This window comes from Oryza brachyantha, chromosome 12, assembly GCF_000231095.2.
Source record: "Oryza brachyantha chromosome 12, ObraRS2, whole genome shotgun sequence".
Taxonomy (NCBI): domain Eukaryota; kingdom Viridiplantae; phylum Streptophyta; class Magnoliopsida; order Poales; family Poaceae; genus Oryza; species Oryza brachyantha.
In genome coordinates, this window is record NC_023174.2 from 1,192,378 (window position 1) to 1,219,570 (window position 27,193).

The following is a 27,193-nucleotide window of genomic DNA, read 5'->3' on the forward strand; positions in this document are numbered from 1 at the left end:
GCCATGTTTTCTAATTTCTCCTGACTATGAATGAACAAAATGAAGAAAAAAAATAATATTTGTAGTCATATATTAGTACAGTTAGTAAGGTGCTTACTGCATTTTGGGTTTAACTATAATTAATTCACCAAACCATTGTGGGGAAATAGCATGTAAATGCTACTTAGACATTAAGATACGTTAAGATGAAGTTAACAATTCAGTTGGAGCAGAGCAGGGTTGATCATTAATCCTCCGAAAGTTTGATTGTGAGATGCAATTATATAAATCAACCCATTATATAATAATAATCATCTAGCTAGATCTTTTTAGATAAGGAAGTATTAGAGTTGAGATCTGAGAGCTTCACATTCCACATACCAAGGTACGGTGTAAATGAAGAAAGAGTACAGTTTTGGTGTGGCTGGTGAGATTCATGAGCGTGTATCCCCTGCTATTATAAAAATACCATTACAACTATTAATATATGGGTTCTACTTTAGAATCCATACATCAGTTTTTATAGTGACATTGCTATAATGATAGATATTTTGATTCCGAAATTAATACATGTTTGAGGGAGAGAAAAACAAATAAATTATGTGTTAAACAATTAAATGTAGCCATGATGTTGACCTGGTTGGTGCTTACAAGTGACCATCTGTAGAAGCCTAGATTACTCGTCAATATTCAAAGCAAATAAGCAAAAAAGGACAATCAGGGATACATATTTCTGCAAGGAGCGCGTGGGGTGGAAATCTTGGGGCAACAGACTTGTGGTAGTGATGCGTGCAGCTGCTGGCTGCTTGTCATTTCCTCCTCATTTGCAAGCAGCAAGCTACTAATAGTACTAACTCATTTGTGTCCACGACACTCCTTTGCGGTGATGGCTCACTTGTAGGTGTAGCCGGCTTTTTTTTTTACGTTTTCTAAATGACTAAACGTGATGTTTTCGTAAAAAAGTTTATATTTAAAATCATTTTGAAATAGATTTTTTTAACTATATAGTTTTTGTTTCTATAATTACTATAAGATTAAATAGCTATCAAAAATCAAAAAAATATTTTATCGATCTTTTGTCGAGAAAAAGACACCCTTAGTAGGTCCAATTGTCCAAACGCCAATAGTACGTGTCAGTCGCTAGATGATGTACTAGTAGTACAATTAGCGTATCTTTATGAACTGTGATTTGTTTCGGTTCAATAGAAAGTATCTCGAAGTATCGGTATTTCGAGATACCAAATTATTTCTCATCGGTGGATCTAGCTAATTAGGATGTACGCTCTTAGATCCACCGTACCGTGCAGACAGTCAAAACTAACGGCTCGTTCTGATGGGTATGGTATGTACGAATCGAGACACAAAAACGAGACCCACGGCATGCCCACGCAGTGAGAGCGGCGATGTTGTTTGCTCGCAAGCGGATTAGACACCACTCTAATAACGATGCTTCGTTCCCAAATAAAGGTCTCCGGAATCAGTGAGTTGCATAGAAATTTCATAGAAACGGACAAACAGTTCACTTTTTTTGGATTTTTTAAAACTCGCTAAACCAAGTAGTCCATAAACAAGTGAGATATTCTTATATCTAAAATAAATATAAAAATACTTACATTTTAAAATGGATATAGGATAATAATTTTCTCGTTGACTGTTGTGGTCTCCTATGTCTTCCTCCATCTCTTGTTTGAACTGGCATGTCTAGCATTAAGTAACTATCGCTTATTATTATGCTTATAGACTAAAATTTGAATTTTAATACTTATATTTGAAGTTGATTTTTAGGTATTTTCATCGTTGTTTATTTTTCAACCTTAATTTTAGATGAGTATATATAATCATTTTACCCATAAATTATTTTTTAATCATTAATAAACCCTTTCGATTATACTTAAAATAAGCTAAAAGACGAGGTCGGCAAACTTACTCACGACCAACCTGAGACTGACCTTTCTACCGTCATGCTCATGTCATAAATAAACATTTACGCATCACAGCAACATCCTTGGAAACCCAGGGCAGAAATGTGTTTTTCATGCTACACAGTACACGCATCGATCACTGTCGGCTTAACTGGATCAAAAGCGACCTTGCTTACACCGGAGACTGGATTGCAAGCTCAAACAGAAAAACAGGCTACGACTGTGTTCGCCACAGCAAGTTAAGTTGAGGCAGCTGTCGCACAGACCATTGGTAACATGAAACACCGTTGCTTCAGATAAAGAAACTTTGAACCTGCTCACCTACATATAATCTTCTACAAGATAGTAGATACATGGTTCGCAACATCATGCCTTTGCTGCATGGCCAATACGGCACAAACTCGGGTACGCCAAACGGTTACTTGCTTTTCCGCCTTCAGTTCAGCAATACCAGTAAGGAGCACGCCCTACGCTAATTCACAACCTAAGAATTTCTACACCCAACTGCAAGAGGCGCAAAAGAAGGCTGTGCTGTGCTTGCTCGCTCGCCCAACTGTAGTTACAACACGCCGCTACGTCCTTGTAGTCGCCAACTATATATCCACTGATCCAAATCTGTCTGAACCTAGAACAACTGCAAAGAACAAAAGAAGTGAGAGACCAAGTGATAAATGAATCTGGTCAATGATTGAGAAATGCTGAAACATTTAAACGCCACAAGAAAATCAAATTCAAATCCAGCCTGGTTTATAGGTTTACATTTTCAGTAGCTATGGTGAAATTACAAGACAAAACAGTCTCTTTTGACCTTATTCCTTACTTTTGTGTTCAGAGACACTACTGATTAGTTCTTCACAGGGAACAAAAGAACAAACAACACCTTTAGCATCAATCAGCATCATTTTAAACTGCAAAAGGTACAAGAAGGTGGCTTGCGTGGCTTTAGGGAGATCAAGCTACTTAATTTCATAACAAGTCCAAAAGGTTGTTTTCAGGGGTGGCAGAAAACAAGTCCACAAATATGAGCAGTGGGAAAGAGTTATCATGCAAGGCTGGAAGCACAAGTCCAAGTGTCTCATATGGCTGGTCGAATTGAAAAGAACAGAACATAAAAGGATGCTCAGAGATGTAGATAATGCCTACAGCTACATGTAATGTAATGTACTTGATATCACCTATATAGCAATCGGGAAATAGTTTATGAATATACACAATCACAGATGTACTCTTGTTGGAAAAGATCTTATATTGGACTCTCACTTCAACAAATTAATAAGGGAGCTAGAAGCATCCAAGATTCAACAAACCAAAAACAAGAGGGCAATCTTGTCACGTCACTGACATCTATCGACTCTCGATAGCAACCCTTGCTTGCGAGGGAGACTGGATGCAAGCTCAAACAAAAACAGGCACCAACTGTGTTTGCCGCAGCCAGACAAGCTCTGGCAGCTGGCGCACAGAATTACTGACCATGCGTTGACAAACACCATTGCTTCTGATAAGGCAGTTTTAACCTACTCACTTACATAGTTTACACGATAGATGCATGGCTTGTTGTTCATGCATTTCCCACCTTGCCCCTACAGCAAAAAGTTAAGCCACTAAGGCATGCCATAACAATAACACCTTTACTTTCAGGCTTCAGCACAGCAACACCAGTAACAACCCCTATAATTCACAACCTAAGAATTTCTACATGCAACTGTTAGGGTCGTCAAAGAATGGCTATGCTTGTGTTGAGTCCACTCTCCAGTGCAACTGCAGCTCTTACATGCCACTACATCCTTCTCCTTATCACCGACTATCCAAATCTGCCTAAAGCTACAACAAAATGTCATTTGACCGGCCAAGTTATATAAATATATGTGAAAACCTAATTAATGAGTGAGAAATGCTGGAACATTTATACACCATAAGGAAATCAACTTCAAATCTACTCTGTGGGATAAAATATTTGTACAGTGCTGGTAGTTGTGTGAAACAAAGCGGCAGAGTAATAACGTTTTGACCTTGTCTCTTTCTTTTTGCCTTCAGATACACTGCTGGGCTACTGGCTAGGTTTTCAAAGGAACAAAAGAACAAACAGCATCTTTAGTATCAATCAACATCATTTTAAATTGCAAAAGGTACAGGAAGGTGATTTGTCTGACTTTGAGGAGTCAAGCTACAATAATTTCATAACAAGTCCACAACACAAGGTTGTTTTCAGGGGGTGGCAGAAAGTTAGTCCAGGAATAAAAGCCATAGGGAAAGAGTTATTGTGCAAACACAGGTTAGAATGTCTAACACGGCTGATCAAGTTGAAATGAACATAGAATAAAAGGGAAGCTCAGAGACGTATATAATGAGTACGACTGCACTTACTGCAATGTAGTCGATGTCACCTATATAGCAATCTGGAAATAGGTGATGTAACCACTTTTCTCACGAGATGTACCCTCGTGGGAAAAGTGGTTACATTGCACTCTTGCTTCAAACAAATTGATATGAACATTCCAAAAAAGAAATTAATACTAGAACTTGAAGCAAAGGTATCATATTGCATGTCCATGTACCATACAATATTACCTATTCCACAGTAACTGCCTTGTGTGCTTTAAATGACAGAATCACATTCCATGCAAGGGCTACAAAATTAGCAGCAAGAACCTGGGAAAAAAATGTCAATAAATTAGGTTAAAACAACATATAAAGCATGCAAAACGAACAGATAAAAGCAAAGTCAGTTCCAAAGTAAAGTATAATACTTTAAAAATTCTATGAAAATATGAAAATTTTAAAATACCTGAAGTTTCTGTGGGACAAAGTAAAAATTCAAGAACTGAAAGGGTATCCACAATTGCCAATTTGCAATTACTGATGATAACCACTCCTGTAAATTACAACTGAAATTAGGTACCAGCAAATGAATGTGGAAACATATTATCAGGTAGATGGGAGAATCAATAGAAGAGGATCATGTCACCTGCTTGAGCTTTGGAACTACAAGAGAGGGCTTTCCCTCCAAGGTGACCAACAAAGTCATAAATACTCCAATGAAAATAGGAGAGAAGATGAACTGGAAAGGGCAGATAAAAAATGTCAAAAAAAAACATAAAAGCAAAACCAAACTAGAATAGAACAATTAGTGAAATTATGCTAATAGTATATATCTCTTTCTTTGGGGCAGAAGGGAAAGAGCATACCTGATCAAGTAAGAGGCAAGCAATTGCACCTGATGCTCCACTGACTGTCACTAATTTACTCAAATACAAGTACCTGCATGCGGAGATGATCAGATGAGTAATGCAATAAACAGAACTGGGCAGATAAAACATGCTATCCTAATCTCCGCTAAACATTAATTCTTCTGCATAAACAAGATTACCAGACATGCAATGTTGGTCCCACCAGTACAAGTCCCAAAAATGTGAATACAAATGTTCTCTTCAAATCTAGCTCTGGCACTTTATCAATCGCAAGCTGGAACAGTACCAAACAACAAGGGCAATAGTCAATATAAGAATGAATAAGGTTGTAACTTGTAAGGAACCTTAACAAGATACAATAAGGGTATGCCATCATTGAAATGTCAAACATCTTGTCCAATCTGTGAATGCAATCCAAATTGATTAGGACAATGTTCTTTATTAACATAGTAATGGAATAAGATACTTTGGCCAAAGTGAAATCCACTGAGGTATCATATGATTTACCGAGTGATTAACACATGCTAAAGGCTGACACAGTTGACTAAAGACAAGATATTCAGAATATGGTTGATATCGGATTGGCAAATTGATATGGACAGAAAATTAGACAAGATTGTGACAGGGCTCCAACTTAAGGATTCAACATCGAGTACAACTAAGGTGAAAGGGAATCATAATTCAGCACATTGAGTTCCAAGTAGTATCGGTAGCAGATAACATTCCAATGCACGGTATGATTTGACCATTTGATGCGACATGTAAGCACATCGGTTGTGAAAGTACTGCTGAGTAACAGGAAGCCCTCCTAAAACTGGATAGCTGAGCTGAAGAGGATACTACTACTTCATCTTCATGGACCAACCATTATTCATGAATCAATTAAGCACTAAGTAATCCACTTATGCTGCATCCTATGGAAGTGAAAATGTGGCAAGTAGAAAACAATTGCATGGCACCTGGCAGATGAGGTCCCCGGTGAGAGTGAGGACGGCCGAGGTAACAGCCTTAGTGATGATGGGATGCTTATCGAGAACGAGCAGGTACCTGCAAACCATGGCACATTGCAGTAGCTTTGCATTTAGATGAGCATGGCAACGCGAGGCACATGAACATGGCAGTGCCTGGCCGCAAAGAGGCACCGGAATCAGGAAGGGATCGAAATTGGATTTACCAGGCCAGCAGGAGACGCCAATCCTTTGCTCCGGATGACCCACCTCCTCCTCCGGCTCCGCCGGTGGTGACGGCGGCGGAGGAGGCGGAGTCGCAGCAGGAGGCGGCGGCGTGGAGCCTCGAAAGGCGGACGCCCTTGCGCGGGTCGACGGCGGCGGTTGTCGCGGGGAGGGGAGGAAGGGCGAGGCGGCGGGAGTGGAGGAGTGGCGCCGTGGGTCTCGTCGGAGGGGAGGAGCGGTGCACGAGCAGGAGCGGGAGGGTGGAAGCCATCGCCATGGATGCTGTGCTGAGCAGCTTGGGGTTTTGGGTGGCGCTTCAGCTAGGGTCCTTGTAGTAGGCAGGGTTCTGAGTATCGGAACAATGTTTTGTATCGGGATCACCAAAATAGCGAAATTTCTGAAATTCAGAAAATTTTGGACAAAATATGTTCAAACAATATTTATTCAAACCATCAGCTGACAGGATGCGACAACGGCACTCATCGGCTGGGGGCGGCGTGCGGTGGCTTGGGAAGGCCTGCAGGCGGCGCGCGGCTGCTGGAGGAGGTCGGGCGGTGGCGCGGGGAGGGTGGGGCAGCGACGGCGGTCGGCGCAGGCCGCGTGGTGGCACCGGACGGCTCGAGGAGGTCGGATGTGGAGGGTGGGGTAGCGCTGGCCACTGGGGGAGATCGGGCGGCGCCACACGACGACTAGAGGAGGCCGAGCGGCGCCACACGGAGGATGGAGCGACGTGACGATAGCTGGGGGAGGCCGGGCGGCCACCGACGCCGGCAGCGGGCGTGGTAGAGATCGCGACGCGAGAGGAAAGGAGACGACGATCTTTTTTATTCGCAGGGACGCTGGCGCGTGGATCGGGGATTTTCGGGACTTCTAGGGTTTCCTCCCTAAAATTGGGTGCTTTTTTAACCAGAAATATTCAATCGGAGTCACTTACTATCAGGACCCACCAAAACGGCTGAAATTTTAAAAATTTCATTCCGGAATTTTGAACCTTGGTTGTAGGTGAGGTAAAAGAAGGTAGCAATGGATGATGGGCCTAATTGTGTAGGCCGTCAGTTTGTTGTTGGACTTTTTCCAGCTACATTTATTCACTATAGGAATAAGGTCATTATAGATATTTTAACTTAACGTCGAATCTGTCTAAGTTCTCTTGACCCTAAAACTAAAAATATATACTCTTAAACTTACAAAAACCATTCAAAGAACGTCTTATGGTAGTATTGACTCTATTTTTACTCTGTTTTACTGATGTGACGTACGGTGGACAACTTCTATACTAAAATGAATCAATGGGAGGAAGCCAAAAAGAGGAAGGAGATGAATTTCATGGGCATTGACAAGAGGCATGGATCAACCCTCCTGCACATGAATGGAGTTCTCCATGAGTTTTTGGTGGGTGACAAGACACATCCTACCTCAAAGAAGAAATACACCATAGTTGAAGAGATCGAGACTAGATTAAGTGAGTATGGGCACCGATCAAGCACTACATCTATGTTGTTTGATGTCAAAGAGGAGGACAAAGACGAATACACTGACCTAACACAGCGAGAGGCTCATCATTGTCGTTGCTCTCATCGCTTCCAAACCAAGAACACCTATCAGGATCATCAAGAACCTCTGGATGTGTGTCGACTGCCCTGAGAGCGCAAAGCTCGTCTCTCGGATGTATGGTCACTTCAAAGAAGGGGGGTGTTTTTGTGGAGATTTCTGGTGAATACTTAATTGTGTTGTACATTATACTGTGTTGTAGATTTTCTTACACAATTTTGTGGGAAGGGGAACGTGATGTAGATCTGTACATAATTTTGTGCTCGCATAGTTCATACAATTTTACACATTTTCTTGAGATAACGATCCCGTTGTAGCTCGCATAGTTCAATATCAGCTATCAAAATTCATACAACAATGACAGTTTGTCACAATGTGCACACCTCGTATAGGTCGGCTGTTCTTTTAGTCGTAAGACAAGTATTTTTTAGTAAGTTTAGATGTGGTTTGTATGACAAACCAAAAACATTCGGGATATGAGTTTCTGTAAAATAAAACTGAGTCCAAATAAATTAGAACGAATATTTAAGACAAATAGTCTGGGTGGTGTAGTCGGTTATCACGCTAGTCTCACACACTAGAGGTCCCCAGTTCGAACCTGGGCTCAGACAAATTTTTAAAATAATTTTTAACTTCATAATCAAGCAGAATAACCACATATATTATCCCAGTTTTTCGCAGCATACATTATCTCATTTTTTTTTCTCTTTAGTTTTTAACTTCACAGCATCAAGCAGCAGCAGCATAACCACATGCAGATATCTCATTCACATCACAAAGTTTTTTTTTGAAAGCAAAGTTCACATCACAAAGTTAACAGGGTTTAGTGCTGCCATAGCAACTACCAAAAGACATAATTGCGTTGGGGGGCTATACACGCCTACAACGTGGGCAACGGACAGCACAAATGTGAAGTTCTCATTGCTGCATTCCACTACATTCTGCCACAAAAACTGAGCCCCTTCATGCCATTCTCCTAGTCGTCTTCCTCTTCTTTAGCAGCATCCACAACGCATATACGTTTAGCATTCATAGAGTAGCTTAATATCCTGAAAATTGTAGGTGTCAACATTAGGCAGGCACGAGAGAAATTGAGCTGCCAAAGTTAAGAGTTAATTGTTCAAATCATCAACGTTAAATACTTTGATGATTAAAGCTACGGCATGCGATGCTAAGGTTAAATTCCAAACAGATTTTTGTAGTTCTTTACCAAAGCATGAAAAGTCACCTAGTAGGCGCAGCGGGCAAATGTACTACGTATAACTTCCCATCAAACAAATTTAAAATGATGAAGAAGAATATATAAAAAAAAGAATTAGCAGAACTGTACCCTAATGGATTATAGTTTTACAAAATCTAAAATTCTTTATAAAAAGTTTAGTTCTATCATCTGGTTACTCCAGTAATAGTATGCAAAGATATGCTCTTCTTTAGCATTACATATGCTTTATATAGCACAAATGCATACTAGTAATTGGTAAGTGGCAACAGTAAAAACAATTTTAGAAGACATGTTTTATCATTGTACAACTCAGTTCTAGAAGACACAGATTTGTTAGAAAATCAAGGTTAAAAATAAAAGGGTGCAGAGAACACTGCAAAACAGCAACACCAATTTTTACCTGCTTTAGTACATTAGTTCATCCGTGCCCACCATATCTTCTCTCAGAACAAACTTCGACAATACTTAGAGCCACATAGGCATGATTTGAGTTTGCAAGCTCTGAAGAGTTTTCCCTCAAAGCCAGGGGGAGCACCTCTTGTACCATAATCATAAGTTAGTTCAGTCATGGGGGGAATATGTTTCATTGCAAAAAACATGATATGTGGGTAGCTATCATCGCCGTGGTCATACTGTACAGCTTGCCAAAGGAGATTTGGAGAACAGCTATGGTTCAGAAAACGAGCCACATTTCCTTCATTGTTTGCTCTTATGATGATTGGTAGCTGCTTAAAGTTCTCAGTTGTGACAATTGTGCTTTTTTCTTCAAGTAATTCTGCTCCCACATTCCAGTTTAAAGCCTTATCTCCAGGACAGGATGCGCGAAAAGTGTATTTGTCTTCCTCAACATCCATGTCAGTCCTAGTTTCATCAATGACTTCACCAGCATACTCACAAATGAATGTCCCGGCACGGATGGGGTCCCAAGACCTGAGACCCCAGCCACGGTCTCCCGTCCAGAAAACCTCAAAATTCAGTTTTATACCCTTCTGGCTGATCCTGTTTCGACAATTATGAGAACATTGACAGTTAGAGGAGCACTCGTAAACCATCGGGACATGCTTCACCAGCAATCCTGATGAGCTATAAGGAAGATCACCACCATTCTGTTGTGCACATGAACAATTAGGGTCACCAGGCAAGCACACACTAGGACATTTGCAACACTGTAAAGGTTTTGTCTTCCCAAGAGGTCTCAGATACTTCACTCCAGCAACATAATTGAAGTGGCTTGGCCCTTTTTCATCATCAACATCATTAACAAGGCACACAGGTAGGTTCTCTGCCTTTGACGATAAATCTAACAGTATACCCTTTTCTCTTGTGGCAGGATTTGCTTTCCACTTCTCAGTCATCTTCCAAAGTGAAATTCTATCAGGTTGTCCTGGCTCCCTCCTCAGCTTGTACTTGAAAACATTGAATCCATTCTTAGCCTTGTGTCCATGAGTCTTCGATACGATAAAGCCCATCATAAATATATATTTTACCTGAGCTGAAGGGGTCTTGTGCACTGCGCACAACCCTGATCTGATTCTTCTTGTTCTTGCTGTTCATGAGAGCAAGGTTACCTCTCTCAAGCTTCTGGTCGTGCTTCTCCTTGTGACGACTGTTGCCTCCCTGCCCTGTGTACACCAAAATGTCAGTGTCATCGTCGTCATTCTCATAGCCTCCAGATGAAATAATGCAGACAGCCAGGGTCTCATCTTTATGCTTAGAAGAGATGTAATCAATACCACCCATGGCTGGTGCATGCAAACCAACAATGCACATTTCCATCCTGAAGAAGAAAACATCGCCGACTTCAACTCCAGGTACATGTCCTATCATCTTACGGTTGTTGATTCTGAGGTTGTTGTGCATCATAAGAGTGCCAGCTTTCAGGTCAGCCCGCCTGCCTGCGTCCTCTTTTTCATCCAACTGTAGTATGCAGCGCCGCAGTGAATCAAACATCATCATGGTTCCTTCCACTGATTCCTTTGGGTTGTCTGAGGAGGAAGAACATAAGTTGAACTCGTTGTCCAGGTTTCTCCTTATCGATCTGCGCTTGATGTTGGCTACATTAGATTCCTCAGCTTGCCGGGGCCTCTTGGATTTCTTCAGTGATGCTGGTTTTTTCTCTTTGCAGAAGGGCTTATAATCTCCATCTGATGATTCATCTTCCTGTTGATGTGTGGGCAATGCCACTGAGATTGGTGTGGCCTTTATAGGAACTGGTGACTTTGGTATGGGCTCAGAAAATGAAGGTGGGGCTTCTTGAGGCTGTTCTGATGAGGAGCAAGGTCTGCATGGTGTGACATAAACTAAAAGTGGACTGGTTGATTTAGTTTCCACATCATATCCCAAAAGAGTGGGAATCTTTGGTGCTAATGAGAGTAATGGCTTCAATTCCAAGGGTAGCTTGCCTTTGTCTGCTTCATCTTCTGAGTTCTCCATGCCGAACTCTTGAGAAAAATTCTGACAGTAGCAAAAGCAGAAGTCACTAATGATGCTTGTATGATAATTGGCATGATGAATGATATCTCAGAATTTCATATGTTAAGAATAAGTATGCGAGATGAATATACAAGGCACTGTTCAGTGCAATACAAAGTAGACCGAAGAAAGACAATAAAAAGAAAATAAATCTGCAAAAATTCAGAAATGGCACCAACTTCTGAAAAAAAGGACTACGTTGTGATGTGAAATCCAACAATCAGAAACACGACAATCTGCGTATTTTGGTCATTAATCGGTCGGGTGAGTAAGGATGTGTCTGAGAAATGGCTCACTCAAGAATACAAATGTGTCAATGTAAAGATTCTCTGGCATATGAATCATATGGATGTCAGGATGTGTCTGATTGGAATGGATTTCGTCTCATAGAAGCATCAACGTTTCAAAGCCCTACTTGTTTGTTCCCCCAACATCTTAACCGAAAAACGCAGGCACCAAGTGACAAAGATGGAAACAAAATGCATTGCAACTTCGAGGCACTCATCCAGGCATCCCCAATAGTGTCAAATTTGTTCAACAAAACCATAGTTAACTCAAGGCAACCATTTACACAGTACACACAGATAAGAGCACTAACAATAACACGAACTTGCTGCAAAAAGATGATCAGGAGCTAGGACTTGCAGAAAAATGTACTAGTAGTAGTTAGGATTGTAGGAAAAACAGTGTAGAGAGAAACCTGATCAAGAAGCATCAGATGAGGAGCTAACCTTGAGGATGTCGCCTTGCTGGGAAGGGAAGTGTGTGAGTTAATGAGCTTAGAGGCCAAAGGACAGCAGTCCCACTAGCGGAGACTCCTCGACGAAATCGTCTAGTGTACTACAAGTGGAATCATAGCCGTCGTGTCACTAAGCACTGGCTCATCACCATCCACCGTCGGATCACCTCGAGATATGTGCCTCCGGAATTGGCTGGAATATACTGAGTGAGAGCTAATTAATGGCGGCTCTACTTAAACATAAATTACAATAGCGATGCAGTAAAAAATATAAAGAAAGAAAAGAACAGCGGTGCAGTTCAGTCTGAGAGGCAGGCCACGGGAGGTGTTGAACTTCTTGCATCGGCAGACTCAACTCATTTCATTTCAACACCACCTCAATATTTCCAAAGAAAAGAAACCTCACTAACACAAATTTCTTGCTCCAGTAGTATTGTCTCTGATTCTTTTCAGGTAAAAAGTAGTAAAAATACGATCTCTTTTTGACAAGAGCGAATGTTGCAATCGTTTCACTTGAAAACGTATGCATGGAAACACCAAAACTGATAACGAAGCAAAAAGCAAGTGATTGCTCCTCTAGTTTCTAGCATCGACTCCACTAGATTCTACATCTCCATGCAGGAAAGACCACGATATTATTATTTCATCTACTGCCGCTAAATCGTTGCATGGTGAGCATCTTCAGTTCGAGAAAGCGTTTCGCGCAGTTGGACAGGCACGAAGCTTCGCTGTTGCTGAAGCTGCTTCCAATGCTCCCAGTGATGCATTTGTCCCAGCAGACATCAGTGAGCTTGGCCACAACCTCGTTTGCCATTGCCTTCCTCTTCTCCTCCTGAAGAGGGAAAACAAAAGGTCAGTACATTTTTTTTAGTAACAAGCACCACGGCTCTGTAATTGAACAGGGAATCTTGGAAAAGAAAAGAGAACTAAAGCTGAAGGCACGACTTCATTATAGATGTCTACAAAAAAATAGTTTATGGAAGAGGAACTTTGACAGGAATTGCTTAATTACCATTGTCAAAGGAAGGAATTACGGAAATACAAAATAATTATTGTGTAAAAGGAGAGCAAGCAACTCCTGAGCATTCAACATATCCAAAACCAGGAACTCGTATCAGGTGTTAACGAAAGGCACTTTTTACTCAAAGTTGTTTTGCAGAACTCGATGTTTCTCTAGTATACTAACTCCCTTTCGCATGTGTCGCCAGAAATATGTCCTTGCAACATGCCAGAAAACATTGCAGAATCATTTTTCTATGTAAAGAAACTGCTAGCTAATCAGTAATCACATTTAATAAAGATGAAATCCCTTTGAAGTTTGATCTCACTGCTGTTTTCTTTGATTGGATTATGCAAGTGACACAGAACATGACATCAACTAAAACCGAGCAGTTTTCACTATCATGTTTCACCATTGAAAGATATACAAAAGATGCTGATTGCAAACCAAATAAAGGTGCAAGGTTATCAAGAATGATGTGACACAAAACTCATCATGTTCTTCTCAGAAATAATATACCAGCATATCCTTTAGGTGATTATTAGGCCAACAAAATTAAATTGAACATAGCAACAAGTCGCCCCCCTATATGAGTTAGCCCACACGGGATTTGGAACTACTGCAATTTAAGAAATTACTGGCCAATTTTAACTTGCACTCTGAATGACTTCACAGCTGTGTACCTTAAATACAGAGCACCACAAAAGCAATTACGAACAACAGAATATCTCTTCAGTTGAAGCATTAGAAACTTAGCAAGGTATGGATTTTTTTTAGGAAATATTTCATTAACCGCCAGTACCATTCAGGTGGTGCCTAAACCAGACAGTACCCAAAGTATGTACTTACTTATGTTCAGGCCAACTGGGTTAGTTGTACTAGTTTTGCACAAGGAATTGGTTGAATGCCACAACCACGAGCGTGAATAAGTCTGATTCTACTACTTTGGTGCCCTTTCAACAACAGAACCAGATAAGAGATTTGTGACAAAAGAAAAATCCTCCATTATCAAGATACAACACTTCCCGTTGTGTGCTGTGCGCTTGATACTTCTAAAAGAAAATCCTGATGCCGCCCATCATGTACCAACACGCACCTGGATTCAAGTAACTATTTCCACCTGGACAGTAATTTCCAGAACATCTATAAAGCCCCAGAGGGCACAACCTTACGCTTAACTAATTTTTTTTTCTCATCATCTCTATGAACTCTTGCTGACTGAATAATGTTTGTAAAAAATTGAAAAAAATAAATATTTACAGAACCTGACGGTTGGAACAGAAAAGGCTGTGGCCCAAATCTATGAACTTGTTGCCCAAAGATGAAAACGGTTAGCGAATGGGCAAATCGATCTCAAAAGCACACAAATTTAATCGCAAGTATACCATATGGGGGCGATGATGAGTAGTAGCAACAAATCTAACACACATGGGGGCTGCTAGGGTGTTAGGGTTGCCTGTACTGAGTGAGTGAGTGGGTGTAACTCTGACGAGATTGATTTACCTCTAGCATCGCCTGCAGGCGCGGGTTGCTGAGCGCTGAAGCATCCATGGTTTCTCTTCCGTTCTTCTCCCCTCCGCCCGCTTCGCCTGTCTCGCTCGCCGGCTCGCGACGAACAACAAAGGCTTCTCCTTTGCAAATTTCCCTTCTCGTCTCGTCGGCGGCCGTAGTAGAGAAGAAGAAGAAGAGGCAATCGGCTATTTGAGCCATTGTTTTTTCTACGATCTGGCCAAATTCCGATGTGAAAGAGGCCTCAACTGCTCTCAATGGGCCTTCAGAGGAGGTTGTACTATGGCCCAATTCCATCTGCCATCTCTACCGGAATGTTTGAAAATGGGACGGGATTCATAAACAACCAACCAAATTAAGTAGGGTTAATGAGATTCATGTCATTATAAATTTATCTGTTTTGAAATGTCATTACTAATTGACTAATTGGAAGAATGTCACTATAATTTCAGAATTATTTAAGATATGTCACTGCATACTTCTTCGGTGAAGTTAGAAAATATTTTGGACTAAATTATCCTTTGCACTTCCAACGGTGTCCTGAAGAAAGCAGGGAACAACACTAGAGGCGAAAGGCAATGTGGTCCAAAAAATTTAAAAAGTACACCGAAGTGGTCAAATAATTCTAAAATTGTAATGACATTCTTCCAATTAGTCAAATTATAATGATATCTTTTCAAAACAACCAAGTTTATAATGGTATGAATCTAATTAGGGACAATTTTGTTTTTGTCCTAATTTTCAAGTCTAATATTGATTTTACCCTTTTTTAGGGGTTTCGTTTTTGCCCCTCTTTTTTTTAACCGAATGAACCGTTTGTCCCTATTTTGGATGGAAGTTATGTTGACCGTTAGTTGACCAATATATTTAGTTTAAAAATAAAAGATTTAATTCCTGAAATAATTAATGACGAAATTACCTATGTTTAAAAATTATAAGTTTTTAAACATTTGAATTAATAATATATTGCTTTTTTATATTTCTATGAAGCTTATAGTTTTTTTAAAAAAAATTGACATAGTTTTGAAACTCTGTCAAATATTTTAAAAAATTATAAGTTTTAAAACATGTCATTTGAATTAATAATATATTTCTTTTGTATATTTCTATTATTTAGAACGGAGGGTAACAACACAAATAACTTAAAAAAGAATCAAAATGATATTCTCGTGCAGGGGTAAAATAGTCATTTAACAGGGGTAACTGGTTAGTTCAATTAAAAAAGTAAGGACAAAAATGAAAAAAAAGAAAGGGCAAAATTATTATTAGCACCTGAAACGTGGGCAGAAACGAAATTGCCTCATCTAATTAACCCAATTAATTAGAGATGCAGGCTGAATAATTTGAATAGTGTACAGTTGTAATCAACGTCTTAATTAATTGAAGTACGAAATCTTGTATCCGATTTCAGGAAATATGAAATACGGTAAAAATAAATACAATTAACCATTAAGAATTATTTTTGAGCTTTATTGAGTCTTTTTTTTGAACAGTTTATTAATTAGTCAGGTGGTAGATATTATATACGACGTGACAGCAGGACCGCTCTGATGGCCCTTCGCCGGCCGTGCCAAAGGGAGTGTTCAGTTCCCAAATTTTTTTTAATGCATATCACTGTTATATTTGAAGTATTAACGATAGTTTAATTATAAAATTGTAACGTTCCAGCCCAAGGGATTTAATAAATACTCATACTAACAAGTTGTAATTTTTTTCCAGGAGTTTATCTCAAGAGAACTCTAAGGTTAAGCGTGTTTAGCCTGAAACAATTTTGAGATGGGTGACCGATATGTTGGACCGACGGGGACGTCGTGGACATGGCTAAGAGGGAAACGTTCTTGGTTTTTTACCCAAGTGTGGGTATGTTAGACCGACGGGGACGTCGCGGACACGGCATGGCACATGGGTCGGATCTGGACATACGGACATGTCCAAGAGAGGAACGTTCCTAGTTGTTTGCCCAAGTGTGGGTATGTTGGACCGACGGGGACTACGGGTCCTTTGAGGGTGGGTGTATGTAACATACATGCTCATACCAACAAGTTACAACTTCTTTTTCAGGAGATTATCTTAAGGAAACTCCAAGGTTAAGTGTGCTTGGCCTGGAGCAATCTTGGGATGGGTGACCGACAGGAAAGTTATTCTCGAGTGTGCATGAGTGAGCACAAAGTGCGCAGAAAAGACACAGAAAAGACATGTGTTGTTGGAAGTACGCCGTGTGAGGGAAGTCTTAATGGGGTGTGCATGAGTGAGCACAAAGTACGCCGTGTGAGGGAAGTCTTAATGTCCTAGGCTTGGCCTGGAGCAATCTTGGGATGGGTGATGTGTGAGGGAAGTCTTAATGTCCTAGAGCACGGGCCCGACCTAGGGGTTCACGTATGATTAATCATGGATTAATTAAATTCATCTCATGATTTTTTTTATAATTGCATAATTAGTTAGCCTGGAGCAATCTTGGGATGGGTGATGTGTGAGGGAAGTCTTAATGTCCTAGAGCACGGGCCCGACCTAGGGGTTCACGTATGATTAATCATGGATTAATTAAATTCATCTCATGATTTTTTTTATAATTGCATAATTAGTTTTTTGTTTCATCTATATTTAATGTTTGATCTATGTATATATCACTGATTTGATTTGATATTTTTGGAAAAAAAAACTTACGGGAACTGAACAGGGCCAAAACTCTAGACTCGACACTCGAGAGGGATGATCGAGATCCTCCTGCGACAGCGAGAGAGGTATAATCTTGCAAGCAATGCAACTATTATATGCAAGGGCAGCTTCTCCAACGGATATACTACTCCACATGTAAAGACCAATCACGTACTTTTTTGGTAAAACGGACACGCAACATCATATCTAAGAAATCGATCCGTCATATATATGCAACAATCAAACATCAAGGACTATTATCTGTCGATCGATCCATCCATGGATGGAGCAATATATGCGTGCATACGTACGTTTCTCTTGTGTGCAGTGCAGTGCACGCACACGCATATTGTTTCGGTGATTTTCTTAATTGATCGAGCAGTACTATTGCAGTGGTAAGGCTTTGTTTAGTTCTCAAAAAGTTTTTTCAAAAATATTATATTAAATTTTTAGACACATAAAGAGAGCGTTAAATATACATGAACATTAAAACTAATTACACAGTTACTGGGGAAATCCTAAGAGAATCTTTTGAGCCTAATCAGTACGTGATTAGTCATAAATGCTGCAGTAATCTACATGTGCTAATGACGGATTAATTAGGCTTAAAAATTTGACTCACGGTTTTTTTATGAAATCTATAATTTATTTTGTAATTAGACTATATTTAATACTTCAAATATATGTCCGTATATCTGATGTGATGTTTTTAAAAAAAAATTTTACATGCCTTACCATTTAGACCCATCAGAATCACGCATGTACTCCTACCTATGAATATTATCGATCGATAATATTGGATATGGTGTTCCTTGCGTTTAGAGCCAAGCAAGGCATGATCACAGAGGACGAGATGGCCGGGATGGCTACTGCCAATATATTGCATGCATGCGCGGCCAACACTTCCTTGATATGCCTACGGATAATCTGCCCGTTTTGTTTCTCCAGCCCGTTGTCCTATATATATCCAGGAATCAGATTAATGTAATGCAAAACGCCACATGTAGATCGCTTTCAATTTCTACAAGCTGTTCATTACAACCCTTCTAAATAAATATTACAAAGGCCAATTCCTTACATGCCCCTATTATTTCACCAAATCCCTTCTATATCTCTGGATTGGATTTTATTTGATCTCTTATATACCCCTGAGTTTTTATTTAGATCCCTTACAAACCCATTCCATTATTAACCATTAGTTTGACCGTTAGTTATTATATAAATTACTTTATTATCCTTGATATATTGCTAAATGCTAGAAATGTTTTATGTGTAAATTATTTGAGTTGTGCAAACCAATAAGAAATAAATTACTAAATATTTGTTATGTATTTTAAAAAATGAAACATTATTTCATTAAAATAAAAATATTATTGTAAAAAAGTTCTGTATCAAATTTGGAAATTAATTTTCAACAACTATGTATTGAAAAATGATTTGTTTTGAAAAAACAAAGGGATGTAATTAGTTTATCAAAAAATACAAAACAAAGGGATGTAATTAGTTTATCAAAAACTACAAAAAAAATTAAATAATTCAGGATGCAATTAGTTTATCAAAAACTACAAAAAAATTTAAATAAATTTCAGATCAAATTTGATGAATTTCGTATATATCTAAAAATTTAAACCTAAATAATACTTAGTTTTAGTTCTTAATTTTCTGGTGAAACTAATGTATGGATTTAATCATAATTTAAAAAATAAAAAATAATAATAAGTTTTATTTTTAAATTGGTCATTAAATGATTATATCGCTTGTATGTTGGTATAAGTTAATTTTTTTCATATAAAAGTTTATCGAATAGGTTGCATATATGTATAGGAGGAGTAATATAGTTATTTTAAAAAATTTAACGGTCAACTGATGGAGATGGATATAGAGCAATCAAAATGAAAACTCAGGGATATATAAGGGATGAGGTAAAACTCAGAGGTATTGAAAGGATTGAGCAAATTTTCAGGGGTATCTAGCGAATTTTCTCATATTACAATGCCACACACATGCACCCCTGATTATTCCTGCTACTATTTCGTCTGTACAATGAATATTCCAGGACGGTGTTTTTCACTGCCATAGTGCTGACCAAGTCGTAGGAGAGATTAGGTTGTATTTTTTTTTCTGGTTGATGAAAAATAAATAAAATGAAAAATTATCTTATATTCGATGGCTACTTAAAAATTAACTACTAGTACTGTACAATTGAAGATCCACTCTATAAATGTGACGATCAACGTTTATGTAGAAATTACTTTTTATAAAAATTGCAATGCATTTGCAAAACGAGAAATAATCTGGTATACAAGAGTGTAGCCCTAATACTTGCATTATTCAAATCAATTGATTAGGTAATCTGTATTATCTGATTTTTTAAGTAGTACTTCTAACTCTGATGGAGACCCAACCACTTAATCCATTGCGATAGCAACGAACAGGAACATCCCCTTTGTTTTAAATTGGTTTCCCCTCTCTTTTATCCTGTGCTTTCTTTTGTTGAGATTTCTTCCTCTCTTTCTCTTTTACACACGGCTAAATATTCAATGTTTAGGGCCATTAAGTATAATTCTAACAATAAATTTATATTTTTTGTAAAGTCTAATGAATTTATGAGACTGTGATGCGACGATATTCCTAAAACAAATCAATGTAATCTGGGTTCTTTTTACCTAGATTATTTCTCGACTTTTACGCGCACGCTTTCTGAATTGTTGAATGATATATTTTTTTAGGAAAAGTTTATATATAGAGGGGTTGATCACCTTATATTTTTAAACTAATTTTTTAATTTTATAGTAGCTAATTAACTATATTATTTATACCATGAAATAGGGTATCCTAAACGCTAAGCATATGAAATAACTGCTATAAAAATCAGATAACATTTTATCTTCATCTAATAAAAGATACAACCATATTATAGTATTATTCTTTCAAACTTAATATTTAGAAAATACTAGTGATCAGAATTTTGAAATTTAAATGTTACTAAATATTTTGACCACGGAGAGACAGACAACCACAGGGAGTCTGGGAGGCAGATGCCGTTGGGTGATCCATTCCACGAGCAAATAAATGCTACGGATAATCCGACGTGTCAGTGGGGGGCCGCGCGCGCACCCAACCGCCGCGCCGAATTGAACCCCGCTCCGGCAAGCAACTGCTGCCCGCGCCGCCGCTCACCATCAGCCGCCCGCCCGCCCGCCCGCGAGCTCCTCCTCCTCCCCCACACCGCTTGCGTGCCTCCCTCCCCTCCCCTCTCGAGGTCTTCCCTTCAAAGCCACTGCCACTGCCACTCCGCCGCCCGGTTCTCCTCTACTTAACTCCAAAGCCTCGCCTCCTCTTCTCTCTGTCCGCCCTCCTCGCCTCCTCTTCCTTGCTTCCTTCCTGAGGCCTTGGATATTGCTGGGCTTATGGTGAGGAATCTCGATCAATCGATTACTGCTCTTCCTGCTTGTCTTGTTCTGTTTCCAGCTCTGCTTCTTTCGTTAATGGTTATGCAAACAACCTGTTCGATGAAATGACCACTACAAAGGAATTCATTGACCTTTGTGTTGATGATGGGATGAGATCATCTTGAACTCATCTTTCCTAGTCCTTACCAAATTGACTGTTTAGTTTTTATAGTCTGGCGTCAACGCTCTTATCATCTTTAAATAAAATTGTACTCCAGTTGAGCAAATGATTGCGACTGTGCTTGTCTTGTATGCATGGTTTTGCACATATCACTGTCTCCCTATGTTTGCCTTTGGTTTCTTCTAATGGTATCTCTGTTTTGATGCCTTAATAGCACCTACCCATTGATGTCAATTACCTCTGTTGACTTCTCATACTGTACCATCTTCTGCCCTTATTTGTTCAACAGAAAAACGTATGGCACTAGTGTTTACAGGTCCAAGTATGGGTTCCAGAGAAGCATCCCTGCGTACCATATTCTGCTTCTTGCTTCTGTTCTGCCTTGGCTGCAAATGTCTAGCATCAGAATTAAAGGCCACCCAAACAGCGGTCCTCAAGGTCGATGCTTCGCCACAACTTGCTCGACAAATCCCTGACACACTATTTGGAATATTTTTTGAGGTGAGTCGTGTAATTCTGTTTTGCACCATATCAGTTTATGCTTTCCTCTGGAAGTTTGTTAGGATTCTCATGTATGAATAGCATGTTTAGAACAGGCTTGTAAACGAACGCAGCCTACATGTTCCACTATGTTCTGACAATAATTATCTTGGCTACTACTGTAGGAGATCAATCATGCAGGAGCTGGTGGAATATGGGCAGAACTTGTTAGTAACAGAGGTAATTCAATTATATTATATGCATTTATTCAATTGTGTTTTTCCCTATATTTCAGCATAGAAGTAATTCTGTAAAATGGATGCAAAACTTTGATCAAAAGAATAAGCTTGAAAGAAAATAAGATGCCCTCTCTTTGAAATTGTATTGACATTCAGAGTTTAGTACTATTGTACAACAAGTTTATGGGTTTTATGTGCAGGTTTTGAAGCTGGAGGACCTCATACCCCTTCAAACATTGATCCATGGTCCATCATTGGAGATGACTCTTCTGTATTTGTGGCAACTGATCGAACATCATGTTTTAGTCGGAATACTGTTGCTCTAAGGATGGAAGTTCTCTGTGATGATTGCCCCGCTGGTGGTGTAGGCATTTACAACCCAGGTTTCTGGGGCATGGTATGGGATTTGGTATTGTTGTTCTTAAGTTGTCGTTACACTGTCATTTATGTGTTGTTCTTTTTGCTCTCATAAAAGTGACTAGTAAAATCATGGATATCAACACATCCTGTTTCAATTTTTTAGGTAGTGATAGCTCTTTCATACACTTGTGTTGACAAAATATAGTAAACATTTGTTTTCCTAACTTTTGCAATGCTTCCTTTCCAATACATTGATCATCCTTAATTGTCATATCAACCTCCAGAACATAGAAGATGGAAAGACCTACAATTTAGTGATGTATGTTAAATCACCAGAAACTGTGGATTTGACGGTTTCCTTAACAAGCTCCGATGGGTTGCAAAATCTGGCTTCAACTACCATCCCGTTAGTATCTTTTCTCTCAGTTAGGACAGGAGAGCTAGGATATTTTCCCATTCCCATTGGCTGAAAGGATTATATTGTTTCAGGGTTTCTGGGGCATCGAATTGGACAAAACTGGAGCAGAAATTGGTTGCTAGTGGAACAAATAGAACCTCAAGGCTTCAAATAACAACTAACAAGAAGGGAGTTGTATGGTTTGATCAAGTATCACTCATGCCTTCAGACACTTACAAGGTATATTATATTTTGTTGTCAAACTTTCTTACTGGAGAAAGGAAACAAGTTGATAAAAAACAACATCAGTTATTCATTTTTAGTTCTAGATAGGAATATGGTGCATTCTGCTAATCAATGACACTTATTGTCCAAAACAAGATGCATACAAATTACAAGATACACAATTCTTCATTAAAAGAATCATACTTAAGTGTCATTTTCTGTTAACATCTAAAATTTTTCTTTAGTATTTACCTCGATCACGTTAAATTGTTCTATGTGACCTCAAAATCTAGTTGTTTCCTGCACATGATATTGATGCCATGTGCCTCATAAAATACACTAGGGGTGGCACCCAAACGACTAAACAAGCAGACTTAATTACGTCCAACTACTTTTATGGAATGGTGCAGGCCATCTACATGCCATTATATGCACAAGAAAAATAATTGTCCTCAACTGAAGGCATTTGATGCCCTTGTCAATACATAATTGCATAGGCTGTTCACACGTTGGTTAGTCTGTTTAGGATATTAAAATCTTTGAATTAATTTTATCTTGCTGACAACATGAATTAGCTATCTATCTGTAGCGTATGATAATGCTTAAGTCCTCATGAGTTTTTTCAAGTGCTGCCAACATTTCTTTTTCACATACAGGGACATGGTTTTCGCACAGAACTTATATCTATGATGTTGGATCTGAAACCACGATTCTTGAGATTCCCAGGTATGAGCTGTATTTTCCAATTGAAAATCAAGTTTTTGATATCCGCACATACATAGAATAGAAGTCTGGGATAATTGACTTGAGTTCCCTGCAAACAACCGTAGGAGGTTGCTTTGTGGAGGGGGAATGGTTAAGGAATGCATTCAGGTGGAGAGAATCTATTGGTCCATGGGAAGAGAGGCCTGGACACTTTGGGGATGTTTGGCATTACTGGACTGATGATGGCCTTGGATATTATGAGTTTCTCCAGGTACCATTTTAGTTGACATTATTTCTGTCTTTCTTTTTCTTATCCCTCCTGATCATATATTTCTTTGAACTCTATATTTGCTAATGAAAACTTTATACTCTGCATCGAAGCTTTCTGAGGACCTGGGTGCTGCCCCAATCTGGGTGTTCAACAATGGTAATAATTGCCATATTTTTTCATCTTGATTACCATCAGTCCATCACTGGCCTCCTTGATTGCTAATAAAATCTTTTTAAAATATCAGGAATCAGCCATAATGACGAAGTTGATACTGCTGCAATTGCTCCTTTTGTAAAAGTATGTTCTGAAATCTAAACTCTCTAGTTCATTTTCTGCCACCGACATGCTTTGCACTTTAAAAATGCATGGTACAGTCCTAGCTATGGCTGGGCATTACCATGGATATGATGTGTGAGAAAATTAATATTATCTTTACTACCATCCTAGTAGTGTTTCATCTTTTGTCTGTTCACACCTAAATATTAAAGATCTTGATTGTGCAGATCCTAAGAATGAAGCTGCATATGACGAGTCTCATTGAATGATGCTAAAACACTTGTCTTGTTTTCTCACTATTGAGAAAGAACTGATTTTCCATGTACAAAAATAGAGATTATATTGGGCTTGTTGTTACTCTATAATTCACAAGAAAAAAAATCACAAAGTTCATGAGCAGTGATGATGTTTAACCTGAATTTGCATTCTGATCTACTTACAGATCAAGAATACCAAATATCTTTTCCTGAATTGAGATTATGGCAGTTGTTATAACACCACCTTTTTTTTGGAACATCTCCACAGGACGTATTGGACAGTCTAGAGTTTGCAAGGGGGAGTGCAGAATCAACATGGGGTTCTGTTAGAGCTGCAATGGGGCACCCTGAACCATTCCCTGTCAAATATGTTGCAATTGGAAATGAAGATTGTGGGAAAAAATTTTACCGCGGTATATCCTCAGCTACTTTCTTAATTTATCCACCTCACCATAAAACCAGATTAGTTGGAACAGGCTTGTCTGCAATTTTCTAAGAAGGTTCATAATTGAGGAGAAGGATGTGCACATGGACCATGCTAATCCTGTAAAATGCTTTTTATGGATATAATCACTCAACTCCCTCTCTCTCTTCTTTCAACAGGTTCTTGTTTTTCTGATTGGACATGTATTTCAAAATTAATTAGCTCAATAAAATAAATTTCTATATGAACCAGAGGGAAATAAAGGTCCAAACTTTTCTATGATGCTGTATCTGTTTCCTGAGAAGTTTTTAATTAATTTCGCATAAATCTCCAGAGCAAAAATTTTATAGAGCAATATTTTGATCTTCATATAATATTACCTTTTCTTGTTCCATATGCTCTCCTTTTTCTCCATTGTAGTTCGTCAAGCCAGTGTACTCAGATGCTCTCATTTTTTATCCTTGCAAATAAACTAGGATCAGTAACACATAAAAAATGAGTCCTCGTAGCAAAAATATACTAAAGTATGGATTATTTTTTAAAAACTATTCGTATTCAATCATAAGCTCCAATGGCATTGTCCTTTTACTCTGTGTAGAGAGCAACTGTTGAATTCTCGTTGTAGGCCCATGCATGATATTCTCTTTGCTATTATACAGGTAATTACCTCAAGTTTTATAATGCTATAAGGGAGGCCTATCCAGACATTCAAATGATTTCAAATTGTGATGCTTCATCAAGTCCACTTGACCATCCTGCTGATTTATATGATTTCCATGTAAACCACTCATTCTCTGGAGTTCTCTTCTGTAGTTTCTCTCATTCTTGTCACCAATGTCAATGCTTTTCCATTTATTAAATTCTAACAGTGCTTCTTCTTCCAGGTCTATACTGATTCTAAGACTTTGTTTTCAATGAAGAATACATTTGACATCTCATCTCGTAATGGGCCCAAGGTACGTTATATGCCTGGACTTCCATTGCTCTGTGAACCTTTCCATTTGTGGGAAGATGCTTGTCAAACAGCATTGCAAAATCTCCCAATTTGTGGGACTTCATGACATCTCTCTTGGTATTATTCTCAGGATGATCCCGTTCTCTATTTCTTAATAAACAATTCAGTAACATCCACGGTGCATCCAAGTCATGTGTGATAATGTTTCCATGTTTTGGATAATCTTGGGAACCTTGTTGCTTCTTATGCTTATTTACTTGTCACATTATTGATGCAGTGCCTTATTGATATATTCTCATCCTGTTAGTGAATATACCGTAGTTTCTCTTAATATGTCTTGGTTGCAGGCTTTTGTTAGTGAATATGCTGTATGGAGAAGTGATGCAGGTAGAGGAAGTCTTCTTGCTTCATTGGCAGAGGCTGCTTTCCTTACTGGACTGGAGAAGAATAGGTGATCTTTCCTTGAAACAATGCTCTTATTTCTCCTTGGAATGTGTGGAGATCACGCTTGAGCTTTCCTAGATAGATCACGCTTGGTAGAGGAAGTCTTCTTTATTAAGATCTAACAAATTGAAGATCTTTACGGTGAGTTAGGTAACCTCTTGTTGGTTCTTTGCAGTGATATTGTTCAGATGGCAAGTTATGCACCACTCTTCGTGAACAATAATGATCAAACGTGAGTTTTGTGGACTCCATGGTTTCCTTGTTTCTAGTTTTCTTGTTGACTTAACAAGTAGTGTAATAATGCTTGAATCAAACAATCAGGTGGAACCCAGACGCTATTGTATTTAACTCTTGGCAACAATATGGAACTCCTAGTTACTGGATGCAGACGCTTTTCCGTGAATCTAGTGGTGCTATGATTCATCCAATTACAATCACTTCCAGCTACTCTGGTTCTCTGGCAGCATCTGCAATTACTTGGCAAGACTCTGAAAATAGCTTCCTAAGAGTAAAGGTAAGGAATTCTTTTTCTCAACCTACTCTCCATCTGTAGGAGGATTGCATAATCTCATGAATTGATCTTGAAATATGCTATGCAGATTATAAACTTTGGGTCAGATCAAGTGAGCCTCACGATCTCTGCAACTGGGCTTCAGGCCCGTGTCAACACAGTGGGATCAACTGCCACTGTTCTCACTTCCAGCAATGTGATGGATGAAAATTCTTTCAGTAACCCAAATAAGGTAAGCCAACCATTTCTGCTTTCTCTCTAAATGTAACTACATCTCAATGAATAAAAGAGTTTGTAGTTTTTGGTCATCTGAAGCCAATGCTTGCTCATGTAACCAATCCAGGTTGTGCCGGTCAAAAGCCAGCTGGCCAATGCTGCAGAGCAGATGAAAGTCACACTTGCTCCTCACTCTTTCTCCTCATTCGATCTTGCGCTGGCCCAGTCCAAACTCGTGGCAGAGATGTGAAACGGCACCATGAGAATAGCGGCTGAAATACATAAGATGTGATATGAGAATACGAGCCAGCTGTCTATATATATGCTTGTATCTTGAAGCACTACTGTATAGTGTAACCCATAGGAAATGATGAATAAAATTCACATCAGGCTTATTTGCTTTTTTTTTAGCCTTCTCTATATTTGTATTGGATGAGACTAGATGGCAGTA

General features: G+C 39.0%; 3 protein-coding genes, 1 non-coding gene and 1 pseudogene across 4 annotated transcripts; 2 read left to right on the forward strand and 3 right to left on the reverse strand.

The window, feature by feature from the left end:
* Positions 1–1,949: 1,949 nt before the first annotated feature.
* On the reverse strand, positions 1,950–6,581 carry LOC102715991 (protein Mpv17-like). Its single transcript, XM_015843039.2, has 8 exons — positions 6,264–6,581; positions 6,049–6,136; positions 5,269–5,363; positions 5,087–5,159; positions 4,867–4,959; positions 4,687–4,773; positions 4,470–4,550; positions 1,950–2,535 (listed from the first exon to the last, which is right to left on the reverse strand). The coding sequence occupies exons 1-7, from the start codon at positions 6,536–6,538 to the stop codon at positions 4,470–4,472; spliced, it is 792 nt and encodes a 263-aa protein (XP_015698525.1). The 5' UTR covers positions 6,539–6,581; the 3' UTR covers positions 1,950–2,535.
* Positions 6,582–8,349: 1,768 nt separating this feature from the next.
* TRNAV-CAC lies at positions 8,350–8,423 on the forward strand. The gene has a single exon. It is a non-coding gene; the product is annotated as a tRNA-Val (tRNA).
* A 141-nt stretch (positions 8,424–8,564) lies between these two features.
* Positions 8,565–11,467, reverse strand: LOC102713317 (annotated as a pseudogene).
* Positions 11,468–12,575: 1,108 nt separating this feature from the next.
* LOC121056001 (mitochondrial import inner membrane translocase subunit TIM8-like) lies at positions 12,576–14,955 on the reverse strand. The gene is made up of 2 exons (XM_040529593.1): positions 14,749–14,955; positions 12,576–13,077 (listed from the first exon to the last, which is right to left on the reverse strand). The coding sequence occupies exons 1-2, from the start codon at positions 14,953–14,955 to the stop codon at positions 12,889–12,891; spliced, it is 396 nt and encodes a 131-aa protein (XP_040385527.1). The 3' UTR covers positions 12,576–12,888.
* Positions 14,956–20,550: 5,595 nt separating this feature from the next.
* On the forward strand, positions 20,551–27,142 carry LOC102716270 (alpha-L-arabinofuranosidase 1-like). Its single transcript, XM_006663720.3, has 18 exons — positions 20,551–20,822; positions 21,272–21,483; positions 21,648–21,702; positions 21,902–22,098; positions 22,346–22,467; positions 22,551–22,698; positions 23,340–23,409; positions 23,514–23,659; positions 23,770–23,815; positions 23,904–23,956; positions 24,461–24,605; positions 25,276–25,394; positions 25,501–25,572; positions 25,919–26,022; positions 26,191–26,247; positions 26,337–26,529; positions 26,615–26,758; positions 26,870–27,142. The coding sequence occupies exons 2-18, from the start codon at positions 21,280–21,282 to the stop codon at positions 26,990–26,992; spliced, it is 1,998 nt and encodes a 665-aa protein (XP_006663783.2). The 5' UTR covers positions 20,551–20,822; positions 21,272–21,279; the 3' UTR covers positions 26,993–27,142.
* The last annotated feature ends 51 nt before the right edge of the window (positions 27,143–27,193 follow it).

Coding starts and splice junctions, on each gene's coding strand:
- LOC102716270 (XM_006663720.3), top strand. CDS start 21,280: ATGGCACTAGTGTTTACAGGTCCAAGTATGGGTTCCAGAGAAGCATCC. Junction 21,703..21,901: donor AGAACTTGTTAGTAACAGAG/GTAATTCAATTA, acceptor TTTTATGTGCAG/GTTTTGAAGCTGGAGGACCT. Junction 26,759..26,869: donor CTTTCAGTAACCCAAATAAG/GTAAGCCAACCA, acceptor TAACCAATCCAG/GTTGTGCCGGTCAAAAGCCA.
- LOC102715991 (XM_015843039.2), bottom strand. CDS start 6,538: ATGGCGATGGCTTCCACCCTCCCGCTCCTGCTCGTGCACCGCTCCTCC. Junction 5,160..5,268: donor GGACCAACATTGCATGTCTG/GTAATCTTGTTT, acceptor CTCCGCATGCAG/GTACTTGTATTTGAGTAAAT. Junction 4,960..5,086: donor CTTGCCTCTTACTTGATCAG/GTATGCTCTTTC, acceptor TGCCCTTTCCAG/TTCATCTTCTCTCCTATTTT.
- LOC121056001 (XM_040529593.1), bottom strand. CDS start 14,955: ATGGCTCAAATAGCCGATTGCCTCTTCTTCTTCTTCTCTACTACGGCC. Junction 13,078..14,748: donor GCCTGCAGGCGATGCTAGAG/GTAAATCAATCT, acceptor TTCCCTCTTCAG/GAGGAGAAGAGGAAGGCAAT.